Source organism: Hippocampus zosterae, chromosome 9, assembly GCF_025434085.1.
Source record: "Hippocampus zosterae strain Florida chromosome 9, ASM2543408v3, whole genome shotgun sequence".
Taxonomy (NCBI): domain Eukaryota; kingdom Metazoa; phylum Chordata; class Actinopteri; order Syngnathiformes; family Syngnathidae; genus Hippocampus; species Hippocampus zosterae.
Window position 1 is genome coordinate 15,971,549 of NC_067459.1, and position 11,128 is coordinate 15,982,676.

At 43.9% G+C, this 11,128-nt stretch overlaps 3 protein-coding genes across 3 annotated transcripts; 2 read left to right on the top strand and 1 right to left on the bottom strand.

The window, feature by feature from the left end:
• Positions 1 to 767: 767 nt before the first annotated feature.
• zc3h10 (zinc finger CCCH-type containing 10) lies at positions 768 to 4,585 on the bottom strand. The gene is made up of 3 exons (XM_052077302.1): positions 4,430 to 4,585; positions 2,460 to 3,715; positions 768 to 1,608 (listed from the first exon to the last, which is right to left on the bottom strand). The coding sequence occupies exons 2-3, from the start codon at positions 3,582 to 3,584 to the stop codon at positions 1,102 to 1,104; spliced, it is 1,632 nt and encodes a 543-aa protein (XP_051933262.1). The 5' UTR covers positions 3,585 to 3,715; positions 4,430 to 4,585; the 3' UTR covers positions 768 to 1,101.
• A 254-nt stretch (positions 4,586 to 4,839) lies between these two features.
• zgc:152986 (uncharacterized protein LOC101884054 homolog) lies at positions 4,840 to 5,811 on the top strand. Its single transcript, XM_052077304.1, has 2 exons — positions 4,840 to 5,053; positions 5,460 to 5,811. The coding sequence occupies exons 1-2, from the start codon at positions 4,840 to 4,842 to the stop codon at positions 5,714 to 5,716; spliced, it is 471 nt and encodes a 156-aa protein (XP_051933264.1). The 3' UTR covers positions 5,717 to 5,811.
• Positions 5,812 to 5,956: 145 nt separating this feature from the next.
• Positions 5,957 to 10,397, top strand: si:dkey-28n18.9 (sorting nexin-6). The gene is made up of 14 exons (XM_052077303.1): positions 5,957 to 6,216; positions 6,368 to 6,478; positions 7,385 to 7,492; positions 7,759 to 7,819; positions 7,953 to 8,077; positions 8,413 to 8,496; positions 8,580 to 8,654; positions 8,752 to 8,782; positions 9,122 to 9,209; positions 9,323 to 9,362; positions 9,457 to 9,543; positions 9,616 to 9,705; positions 9,920 to 9,985; positions 10,053 to 10,397. The coding sequence occupies exons 1-14, from the start codon at positions 6,211 to 6,213 to the stop codon at positions 10,185 to 10,187; spliced, it is 1,107 nt and encodes a 368-aa protein (XP_051933263.1). The 5' UTR covers positions 5,957 to 6,210; the 3' UTR covers positions 10,188 to 10,397.
• The last annotated feature ends 731 nt before the right edge of the window (positions 10,398 to 11,128 follow it).

Genomic DNA, 11,128 nt, shown 5'->3' on the forward strand with positions numbered 1-11,128 from the left:
GTAGGAATATACACGCAATTGTTGTCGCTTCCTAATTTAAACGTAAATCCCTCCTACAACCAGTTAGTTATAAGCATCAAATAATTGACATCAGATTTGTTCAGTCACGCATGGATAAACTGTGTAAGTAGAAAGTATTATTCCAAGTTTATACAACGTGACCCCACCCTTTAAAATAAATAGGCAAAGAGTAGGAAGAATGCTTTGCTCCTGGTGTTCACACTATTTATTTTGTGTGCGCGCGCATGCCCCGGGAGAAAGACGGTACAGTACTCACTTGCATTGTCTTTTTTCAGATCTTAAATGTTGATGGGTCTAGTGCAGCCGTGAACATATACGCGGGATTCACCTTTCAACAACAACAACAAAAAAATACGTGTACATTAGTCATAATTATCAGAAAAAACTCAAGTCCATTGCATCATTAGCAGAGTACTGTCCAATACTGTCTCTACTGCCCTCTGGTGGGTGAAAAAGGTTTAACCTGACCCGCAATCGAAAACCATTAATCAGAAAAGAACTCCACACGTGAAAAATAGTTTGTTATACCAGTTACCAGAATACCCATAACACAAGATGAATAAAGTCCATCCATCCATTTTCCGATCCGCTCATCCTCACAAGCGTCGTGTACCTTGTGAATAAAGTTGTTAAAAAAGAAACTGAATTTTTTTTATTTATCCATTCCATTTATGTAGCACTTATACATTAGGGTCAGAAGTGTGCCATAGTCTTGCCCAGCCCCAAATAACTTTGAAATTATGTGGTTATGTATTCAAAAATGTTTATTGTGAACTACATGTAACTACAATTCTGACGGGCAACTATCAAATTTACCACAGAAAAATGAACGCAAAACCAACAATTAGCGTAGATATTAATCATACATCACACATCTATAATTCTGAAACAATTTCTGGCTGATGATCAAGCCACAAAAAGAGAAATGCATAGCACATTTAGTGTATTATTTTAACTTTATTCTTTTAGTATAACAAATTTGAACCTTCGTATTCTTGTATTTGTCACATCATTTCGGTGTTTTCATTGCAGGCTGAAAGTCAGTTTGAAGACCCCCACAGATCGCTTTATAACCAATTATCAGGTAATATGAGGCAGAGTGGTGATCCTCATGCTCTGACTGGCGATAGGGTATGACACCATGGGCGTGGTAGCGTGGCTCATGGTGATGCCCGGCGGAGGCTGCGTCATGGACACGGCCACCGGCGCCACAGACACGGCCACCGGCGCCATTGACACGGGAGGCCCAATCCCCTGGGCGATGGTTTGCGCCAGAGCGGCCGACAGCGGCGTGATTTCGGGGTTGAGGTGAGGGGGCGGCGCCGTCGGGGGGGCGGCGTTTGTCTGGGGCGCCGCTGGAGCACCGGTGGACGCCACCAGGTCTTGTTGGGTGACGGGTCGAGGCTGCAGCCCGGTGCTGCTCAGTGTGGTGTGAGTCTGGGCGATGCCGTGATTGTATGAGCTGACCGCACCCACGGGGGCTGCCATGGTCTGCTCAGTGGGGGCAGGCGTCATCACTTTGGCCTGACTTCGGAATTGGGCATTCTGCTCCAGGAGAACTTCGTTTGTGGCAATGAGGTTGGCAACCTGAGAAGAGGGGACAGGGAATAGAATCAGAAGCACTTCGACTTAGTGCTGACAAATTTACTGAATTTAAATGGGCGTTGCTATGTAGTCAAATGCAATTTAGGACGGGGGTGTGGGGTGGGGCAACCTTGGAATTATTTTGGTCTGCCAGTAGGCTTTATGTACATTTTTTATATTTATTTAGTGTCTACAAGTTCACATTTACATATTCAGCCATCCATTTTCCGATGCTCTTGATCCTAACAAGGGTCACGGGGGTGCTAGAGCCCACCTCAGCTGTCTTCAGGCAGTAGGCAGGGACACCCTGAACCGGTTGCCAGCCAATTGCAGGGCACACAGAGACAGACAGCCATCCGTGCTCACACTCACACGGAGGGACAATTTAGAGTGTTCCATTAACCTGCCATGAATGTTTTTGGAATGTGGCAGGAAACCGGAGTACCCAGAGAAAACCCACGCAGGCACAGGGAGAACATGCAAACTCGGCCGGAATCGAACCCTACGCCTCTTGCCAACTGCAAGTCAAAGTGTTTATGAAGTTAACTCTGATTGAAGCAGATAAATGAACTGTCTGTCATATTATTTAGGGATGGTCAGTACCGATAGCGGCCTTATTTTGAATTACTGGACAGTGGCGGCTGCCGATAGCATCCACCAATACTTGAAGAAAAAAAATCTGACATCTAATTAGTCCTCCTTCGCAGTAGTCGGCATTGTAACTATGGCAGTTTAACACATCGAGGGGGCATTAATCAGCATTCTCTACGGCAGGGCTAGGTCCCAAAGCTTACAAAAAAAAAAAAGTCACGAAAACCTTTTCAATGGTGGTCTCCGAGTGCTGTCGTTCTAACCTGTTTCTTCAACTCTTCCACTCTCTTCCTCAGCAGGTTGTTCTCCTCCTCCAACAACCTGTACTCCACAGGGCGTGTCGGCAAGGCCGCCTGGACTCCGAGCTCGTAGTGGCCACTGACACTGCCATCTCCAAGTCGCAGGCCTTCCAACCGCCGCCTTTTGATCTGGAGGGCAGTCTGCTCCAATGAGCTGTCCAGACTTGTGGACTCGAAAACCCCACTCTCGAGTAAGGGGTCGTACACTGACAAAGAGCTCCTGTCATAACGCCTCTGTCCTGAGGTGCCTATTGCCAGACAGCCGCTCATTCCTCCCGCACCAACGCCTCCGACTCCTGCGAGGCTTGGATCTCTGCAACCGCCCAAGCTCGGACAGCCCATCCCAATTATATTATTTCCACTCACACCTCCCACAAGTCCTGGAATCCCCGGACTGGTTCCTCCAGCGGCTCCTCCACCACTGATGCTACTTCCTGCACTCACCATTCCACTTGCACAAGCTCCGATCACACCAACTGCTCCAACCCTGGCAGCCTCATATTCATAGTCTTTTTGGACGTGGCGAAATTTACACTTATTGCCTCTCTGGCATTCCCCTTTCAAAAAGTCTCTGCAGATTGGGACCTCCCCTCTGCTATGCGGCAGATCAGTGGGTGAGAGGCCAAGTCTCGCTGCAACTTTCCCTCTCAGTGCGAGTGGCAACTCTCCGCTTTTCTTATAATAGTCTTCATCCTCTTTAGTTCCATGTACAAAGCGACAGTTGACACGCAGGCACTCTTTGTTCTGGTAATCGTGGCAGAAGATGAATTCATTCTTTTGCACCCCTAAGTCTGGTACCTCGTTAAAGTCGGGATGCTTGAAGCGACAACGCTTCCCTCTCTTGCAGACATTGCGAATAAAATCCCTGCACACCCCATCTGGTGTTAGTCCAGTTCCTTGCATCGCACCTCCCCCATTCCCACAACTACTGCCATTTCCTAATGCCCCTCCTCCTCCCATGCCACCAACAACCCCTCCTGAACCCCCTCTGCCCTCTGTAGTGCAAGCAGAGCCTGGTCCTCCCTCCTCGCTCAGATTGCCACCACTCCCACCACCACCTGACAGGTAGGAGCCGTCCCGATCAGGCATGGCGCTGGGCCCAGCTCAAGGAGAATACTGCACTCATGTGTATGAAGTCTGCAGTGCCTTGGTGACCCTTTACATGTACAGGGAAGTAAATAATTGATTGTTTTTTCCCTTGAGCCTCGTCCTGGTAAGACCTGCAAAACAAATAAAGGAACTCAATTTTAGACTTTTTTCCCCCCCGAAAGTAAAAATACATCAGTTTCCAGTGATAGTATAACTGTGCTTAGGGCGGCTAGGTGGTGAAAGGCCGGAAGTGCCCTTTTGCTAGCAAACGTCATGCTAAGCAACACGCTTCAAGAAGAGTGTCAAGCCTGACCTAAAATGACCTAACACCAAGTTCAATATTAGCAGTTAAACAGCGTGTAACGCTCAAATGGAGCCAAAGAAATAACACGCAATTATTTGTTTTTATAGCATCATTGCAACGGGTCGCACTATTGTTTCCGCATTCTTGATTTCCTCAACATGAAATATTTATGCCGCCTCCATCTTAAAAATCATATCCGTCCCTATTATGCAAAAAATACATTTAACTTTTCGTTCTCTCCCTGTAGCAAACGTGAACGTATAGCCAATTTAGGTACCGAATCGGAATTTATACCGTTATCATTATCACCCCCCCCCCCCCCGCGATTATACATTATTAGTTTTATTTTCATAACCGACCGCCTTCATGGAAAACCAAACTACAGCGAGGCCCGTGATAAAAATACGTTTGACGTTTTGAATTAAAATTGCATTATTTCGTGTCATTTTTGGACAACCAACGTTGGTTCGTAAGCTTGTGCTTGCTAACCTTATCTAGTCCAGGGTAGTTGCTAGTTCGCCAAGAACAAACGCTGCCTTACCTAATAGATGCCGGCACAGTATCAAAGAAAGTGCTCCACCGCGTTGAAACACGCAACCGTGATACACACTAACCCTAAACGATACTTTTACTTTGTAAATAACACGTCGTGGTTTGAAGTCATTTGAGGCCTACGTGCCGTTTTTTTCCACAGAATTTGAGGTTTTTTCCAGGACTCTCTTCTTCTGCGCTCTTCGCAGACGTGTATGTTTGCCCCCTGTGGCATGGATGTTCAATTGCATTAGAATAAGTTTTCGTGTGTGCGGAGGCTTTGATTAAAAAATCAAACTCTGGGCTGTCAGACGAAAACATACGGAAACACACAATTGTTAGAGGCAATTCGGAGTGCACTGTCGAAGTCACGTGGTTGTTCGTTTGTAAATAAAACTAATCAAACGTTAGCGTCCAAACATGGTAGCACAAACCGCGCTCGTGCTCTTGTTATCACTTGTGCTGCCTGCAGCCGCCGCACTGATCAGACAAAATTACTACGACATACTGGACGTGGAGCCAACAGCAAGTGAGGACCAGATAAAAAAAGCTTTCCGCAAACTTGCACTTATGCACCACCCTGATAAAAACACGGGCGCTGCTGCAGAGAAGACGTTCAGGGAGATTGTCGAAGGTATGCATTTAATCGTTGACAGGAGACCTGATATTTTACACCACCGTGGAATTCAAACATGACAGTACTGCATTGCTCTACCACAGCCGCTATCCTTTGTACTTTTTATTGTAGCTTTCTGAATGTCAATAAATGTCATTTGGATTTTGTAACACCATTCAACACATTGGGCATTCCATAAACTCTAAAAGGACTAAGTTGATGATCACAACACGGCATGTCATAGCAATTCCCAGCTACTACTAAAATATGCTCCCAAGTGGTCATGAATAATATATATACACACGGGGCCCTGCCGCAATTGACGACCCGTAAAACTGATTAATTGCCTATATTTATGATTAAAACCACAAATATGAGATCGTTGATGTACACTAAAATGTCTTGCCTTCATTATGTCCTGAAGCATACTTGCTGCTCTGCGACAAGAAGAAGAGGAGGCTGTATGACATTTTGGGCCATGACGTCTTCCTGAAAAACGAGGCTTCTGTGGACTCGATGGAAGATGACAAGGATAGTTTCTTCGTCAATTTTCAGGATCTTGATGATTTGGATGAGATGCCCTTTCATTGGAGCTTCACTCATGATGGCGACGATGAGGAGGGACCACACGGCTGTTACAGTTTTGACAGACCTGTTTGGGACGAAAATGATTACTTTTAGATGAGTATTTTATTTAAATGTTATTTCAATGTTGTTATGAATATTTTGTATTCCATTTTCTGTGATAATAAAGTCGGACTGAACTATTAAGTTAATGTTTTGTCGACTCTACTGCCTCCTTTATTGGATATCTTGTAAATTCAACCCTTTTATACAAGTCACTGATTGGGCAGTCATGCCCTCCTATAACATGTGGGTGTGTTAAAAGTCAGAGTTACTGACTAACACACCATTTACTCCTTTTTTTCCCCTCACGGCCAGCACTTTAGATTTGGCACAGTTGTACTCCGTTTCTCATTAAGGCGGCGTGCACTTTGACCCAAAGGATATCCTGTGCCTTCTCAGCAGTTGCAGCTTGAGCGCATTGCACCCCGGTTGACAGACAATTTTCAGAGCGTTCATGCACATGTTCCCTCTGAACAAATAAGGACTTTTGAGCATTCTTTGAAGCAGAAAACAAAGTGGACTGAAAATATTGCCTCGGAAGGTTGACGATGATGGTAAGTCTTTTGAAAATGTTCTTGCTGACAACATTGCGAGTCATGTGACAGTCATTGGTTGCATGTTACCTTGGACCTCATGTGAGCTTTTGTGTACTGTTAAACTGATTTCGAAGTTGATCCACAACTTAATTAATATTTGTTTTTACAGGAAGAAGTGAAACAAGAGCCGCCTTGTCTAAGTGTCCATGGTCATAGCGTTAAGGTTGCAGAGGTGTTGCAAGATGGGGATGGACTTACCTTTCTAATTGTGTCTCAAAAAGTAAGAAAGAAGAATTACATTCACTGTGCACCAGAAATGGTAGAATGTGAAGCAATGTTTTCCAACTGCTTCAAGACGTATTGAGATGCAAGCCTCAGTACTGTTATGCAGAATGTCAGCACGCAAGTTAACACCGGTAACCAAATAAAAGTCCTGCTGACTTGGCACATTTTCATTTGATGATGCCCCCATCTGGAGATAAAGACTTTTGTTTTCTTTACACAAGAAATGGCCTGCACTAAGCACCAGACAGTTCCAATTACTGGGACTTGTTGTGAACCTGGAACAGGGCCACAGCCAAGTTCCAATGTTCAAACACACTTTTTAGGTTGTCTCGAGGCGGGCACATATTTGACTTTTGAGGGATTCTCACAAGTACACCACCAAATAAAAATGTCAGAAAAAGCACTGAACTGAAATAATGATTTTGGTCCCAAGAAATATATGGGATTTGAACAACAAATATAGGGTGCCATACATTTTAAGGATGGCGTATTTTTTTTAAAGTGGAACAATTCTATTGAGTGGGATTCCGATTTGAGTCGATATGGCACAGCTCAATTCGAGGGGTAAAATGCAATGAGTTGTCATTTTACAATACCCTTGGTAATGTAAATGTGTTCGTTCAGAGAGTTGTTTTGCACACACACACACACAGACACTCACACATAAAATGAAAGATGAATCTCAATCTCAATGGGGTTTTATAAGATTCAAGAATGCTACATTTTAATTCAAGCAGAGTGATTCAGTTCGACTCAATGCACTTATTATAAACTCATTACCCGCCTTTGCACCAGTTCTTGGACTGGATCTCACTAGAATGCAGGCGAATGCAGAAAATGTGATCAAATCTGGCTATTGGGTGTCATAACGCAAATCTCGTGTCTCTGCTGTTGGGGTTAGCTGTCTGGGACCGGGGAGTACCACGTGGACCGTACCTACGAGGACTTTGAGTGGCTGCAGCAGAACCTGTTCACTCAGGAGGATGTGCCCGGGATACAGGGAGTCATAGTCAGTGTTAATATTTCATGATTTCCAAATCCCAAATAGTATGTTTTTCAAATCAATGCAGCTGAATCATCCGGAAGTGTGTTTTTTTAAATAGTGCACCACTTCTAACGCCGGTTTGAGTGAAGGCGTTGTGTTTGTCGTGTATCACTGACGTATTAAATATTGCCATATCCATGAACGGCATGAAATCAATCGAGACCATTCAACATTGTCTTGGAAAACAATGAGTCATCGTCAAGCTGTTTTCCTATTTTTCCCCCACCAAGTTTCCTCCTCTTCCTGCAAAGGCTCAGATGAACGCAACAGCAAAGATCATCAGACAGCTTGGTGAGCAAATCTGGACAACAACAAAAACATCATGTCGGAGCCAAAAATCTCAACTCGTCCTATGAAAGCTGGTTCTCTTGAGTGGGGTTTTGAGAACAATACTTTGAGCCAAGAGGCTTTTTTTAACCTGCAGGTTTCCTCGCTTTGGAAGAGTTTAAGCCATACTGTACCGCACTGGAGACCTTTCTCCACCAGGTGGCAGCACACAACCTACTCAGAAAAAACAAAGCTTTGGAGATTTTCCTCACCAGCTCTGAAGTGAGTACAGTATTAGTGTATCACAAACGGCAGTAAATGACCAACCACAACTCTATGACCACTTGCACAATCCAGTCATCTGAAACGCAAGCAAAATGTTGATATGTATTCACAAATATGATCACACCCAACGTTGTAAAGGTATATCACCGTAATACTGTCACGTTGTCACTTAGGGATACTGAATTACCAAATCCTCTGAGGAAAAACTCCATAAAATATAGTAGAATCTTTCAAATGGACCATTTTTTAAAATATAAGAATGTACTAACAGTATGCTATGTTTCCAAGGGTTATCCAGAAAATTCAGTGTAATTGTCTTTCTATATGTGCAGCCGCCTGGTCGACAGAGAGCCAGAAAAAACATTTTCAATCGTTTGAGTCAAGCTGTGGAAGAGATGAGAAAAGAAGGCCACAAGGTCAAACTCTTTCGGAACTGACAGCATTTCAGCCATCCTACTGTGCTTGTTTTTTCAAACTGTGTCCTTGATTGCCTTTGCAGGATGTTGATGAGTTCTTTCAAACCAAACGGGACATCAATCTCGCTTTAACCGGCTGTACCAAAAGCGCAGCGGATGTGAGTGGCATTCTCCTTGTTTGCCTGATAATGTACATCTAGACACACGACTTAATGCATTTTTTGATTTGTTTATGTTGATTTCTTCTTTCTGTAGAAATTCCTGGATGTGGTGCTAACTGAGCAAAGTAAGATCATGTCACAAACATTTAAGTGCAGAAAAGGCACAGACAGCTGTAATTTCGAATAAAACTTCAGGGTTGAGGATATTCTAATCCAATTTAGGATTTTTTTTTTTAACATGCCACCATGATTGTGGGATTTATTGCCACCGCTTTTGTCATGAGTAGCTGCATAGAGTTTGCAAGGGTTGGCCATCATGGTGTTGAAACTACCGTAAATTTGGTGCATGCTCGACTTTTCCAGCACAATTTTCAACCAATCAGACACAACCAAACACACCTTTTTGCAATCGTTTCGTAATTCCCTTAAGTTTTTATGCTTGACACCCTCGTGTGTTTGTACAGAAATAGCAGTGGCCTGCGGGCACTTTGCAGCTGCCCTGCATCTGTGTGTGGAATCGGGGGATGATCCTGACAAAGCAGCTTTTTCCAAGTAAGACTCCACTGGTCTCAAGACTGTCACAAGGACATAAAGTGAAACTTCGCGCTCAAGTGCTTGCTTGGAAAAATAATGTGGACTGATTCTGCACTCTTTATTAATTATAGGATTTGTGTAAAATTATCAGCCATCTTTGAGTCAATGAAGGTAATTTACCTTTCCAGATTAAAAAAACATAATATATTATCATAACGTAGTAGTGATTATTACATTGTTTTCTTACTCTGTTTTGCACATGCAGAAAAATATGACAAATGTTGCGGAGAATGATGTGAGCACCCTTGGCCTTGGCCTGGATCTGGAATCACGCTATCAGGAAGCAGAAAAAGTATGTCACGTCCTACGTTCAAATGATAAACCTCCTTTTGGCTTTAATAAGTCACACAGTTTTCAATTTCAGGAGATGCTTTTCAGGAGAACCTGTAAACTAGTGGAGTTGGAAACTGCCAGAAAGAATGCAGAGAAGGCCAAACCAGTCAAGAAGCCTCCTGTGAGTGTCTGCATCCATGTAGGACAATGATAGATTTTGGCCAGAAGGTGTCAGTAGAGTCTTGCTTGTACAAGCGTGGCAAACAAGCGGAAAAAGGGGGGCGGGTTTTCTTTTCTTTTTACATTTTTTTTATGGACTTCAAGGCTGTTGAGGGGGAAGGTGCTGTTGACATATTACTAATTAGTAATTATGACCCACTTTCCATGTTCATCAGTTGGAAGAGGTGAAGAAAGCAGCAGAGACCGAGTTCAGTCACATTTGCGAAGTGGCAAAACAGGAGGTAAATTGCCTAATTTAGAGATTAGAATTTACATGAATTTTATTGTGAGTGATATGTTGTCTTGCAGATTGAGCACTTCGAGGCTGCTCGTGTAAAGATGGTGCAGCAGGCTCTGCTAAAGTGGTGTGAAAAACAGCTCCACACAGCCCGGGAACTCGCTGATCAGTACAACCAGCATCTCAAGGCTTTTAGAGCGATGTGACCCCCTTGCCCACCATGTGAACTTCCTGTATGTTGGAACATAGTATTTCACTTACGGTAGTTGCATTTAAGTGCAAATGGCACTCAGGGAAAACAGAAATATAAGCACATGAGACCAATTCAATTCACATGTGACAATTATTCCCTGCCCACTAACTACACTACATTGTTTGATGTTCTGATGCCACCAAATAAAGTGTGACAAATTGAATCCCCTAAAGCCTCGGTGCGTTTCTCATTTAGATAATTAATCAGTGATAGAAACCTCAATTCCAATGAAGTTGAGACATTATGTCCATCCATCCATCCATCCAATTTCCAATCCGCTTATCCTCACAAGGGTCGCGAGGACTCCTGAACCAGTTGCCAGCCAATCGCAGGGCACACAGAGAAGAATAACCATCCACCCTCATATTCTCGTGTAGGGACAATTTGGAGTGTTCAATCAGCCTGCCATGCATGTTTTTGGAATGTGGGAGGAAACCGGAGTACCCGGAGAAAACCCACGCAGGCCTAGAGAGAACATGCAAACTCCACACAGGGAGGCTGGACCTGGAATTGAACCCGGCACTGTGAGGTCGACGCACTAATCACTTGACCACCGGGCCGCTATCAATAACATTCTGATTGTTATCTTGCCCATTTGCTTAACATGCCTCAGAACCTCTGCCTGCTCCATCTCTTTCTGTTCTGGGTCTGTAGTCTCTCCATTGGGTGAATTAAGTGGACTGGTTGGTCCATTTGTGGGAGCGAGTGAAAGGGAGATAGATGGCTCCTCTCATGAGACGAGAGGGTGGAGAGGAAGCTCTGCTCATATGACAGTGAAGCTGGAGCGAAAGGATTATCATGTTACTCACAACATATAATACATTATAAAATATGGTTGCAATACTGACAGAATGAATCAGAGTGGTTCTGCTTGGGGATGGCCCTATTTATCAA

Excerpts from the sequence above, each read along its gene's own strand:
- zc3h10 (XM_052077302.1), bottom strand. The coding sequence starts at position 3,584 with ATGCCTGATCGGGACGGCTCCTACCTGTCAGGTGGTGGTGGGAGTGGT. Across the intron at positions 1,609-2,459 it reads TGGAAGAGTTGAAGAAACAG|GTTGCCAACCTCATTGCCAC; the intron begins GTTAGAACGACA and ends CCCTCTTCTCAG.
- zgc:152986 (XM_052077304.1), top strand. The coding sequence starts at position 4,840 with ATGGTAGCACAAACCGCGCTCGTGCTCTTGTTATCACTTGTGCTGCCT. Across the intron at positions 5,054-5,459 it reads GTTCAGGGAGATTGTCGAAG|CATACTTGCTGCTCTGCGAC; the intron begins GTATGCATTTAA and ends TATGTCCTGAAG.
- si:dkey-28n18.9 (XM_052077303.1), top strand. Across the intron at positions 8,078-8,412 it reads TTTTCCTCACCAGCTCTGAA|CCGCCTGGTCGACAGAGAGC; the intron begins GTGAGTACAGTA and ends CTATATGTGCAG. Across the intron at positions 8,783-9,121 it reads TGTGGTGCTAACTGAGCAAA|AAATAGCAGTGGCCTGCGGG; the intron begins GTAAGATCATGT and ends GTGTTTGTACAG.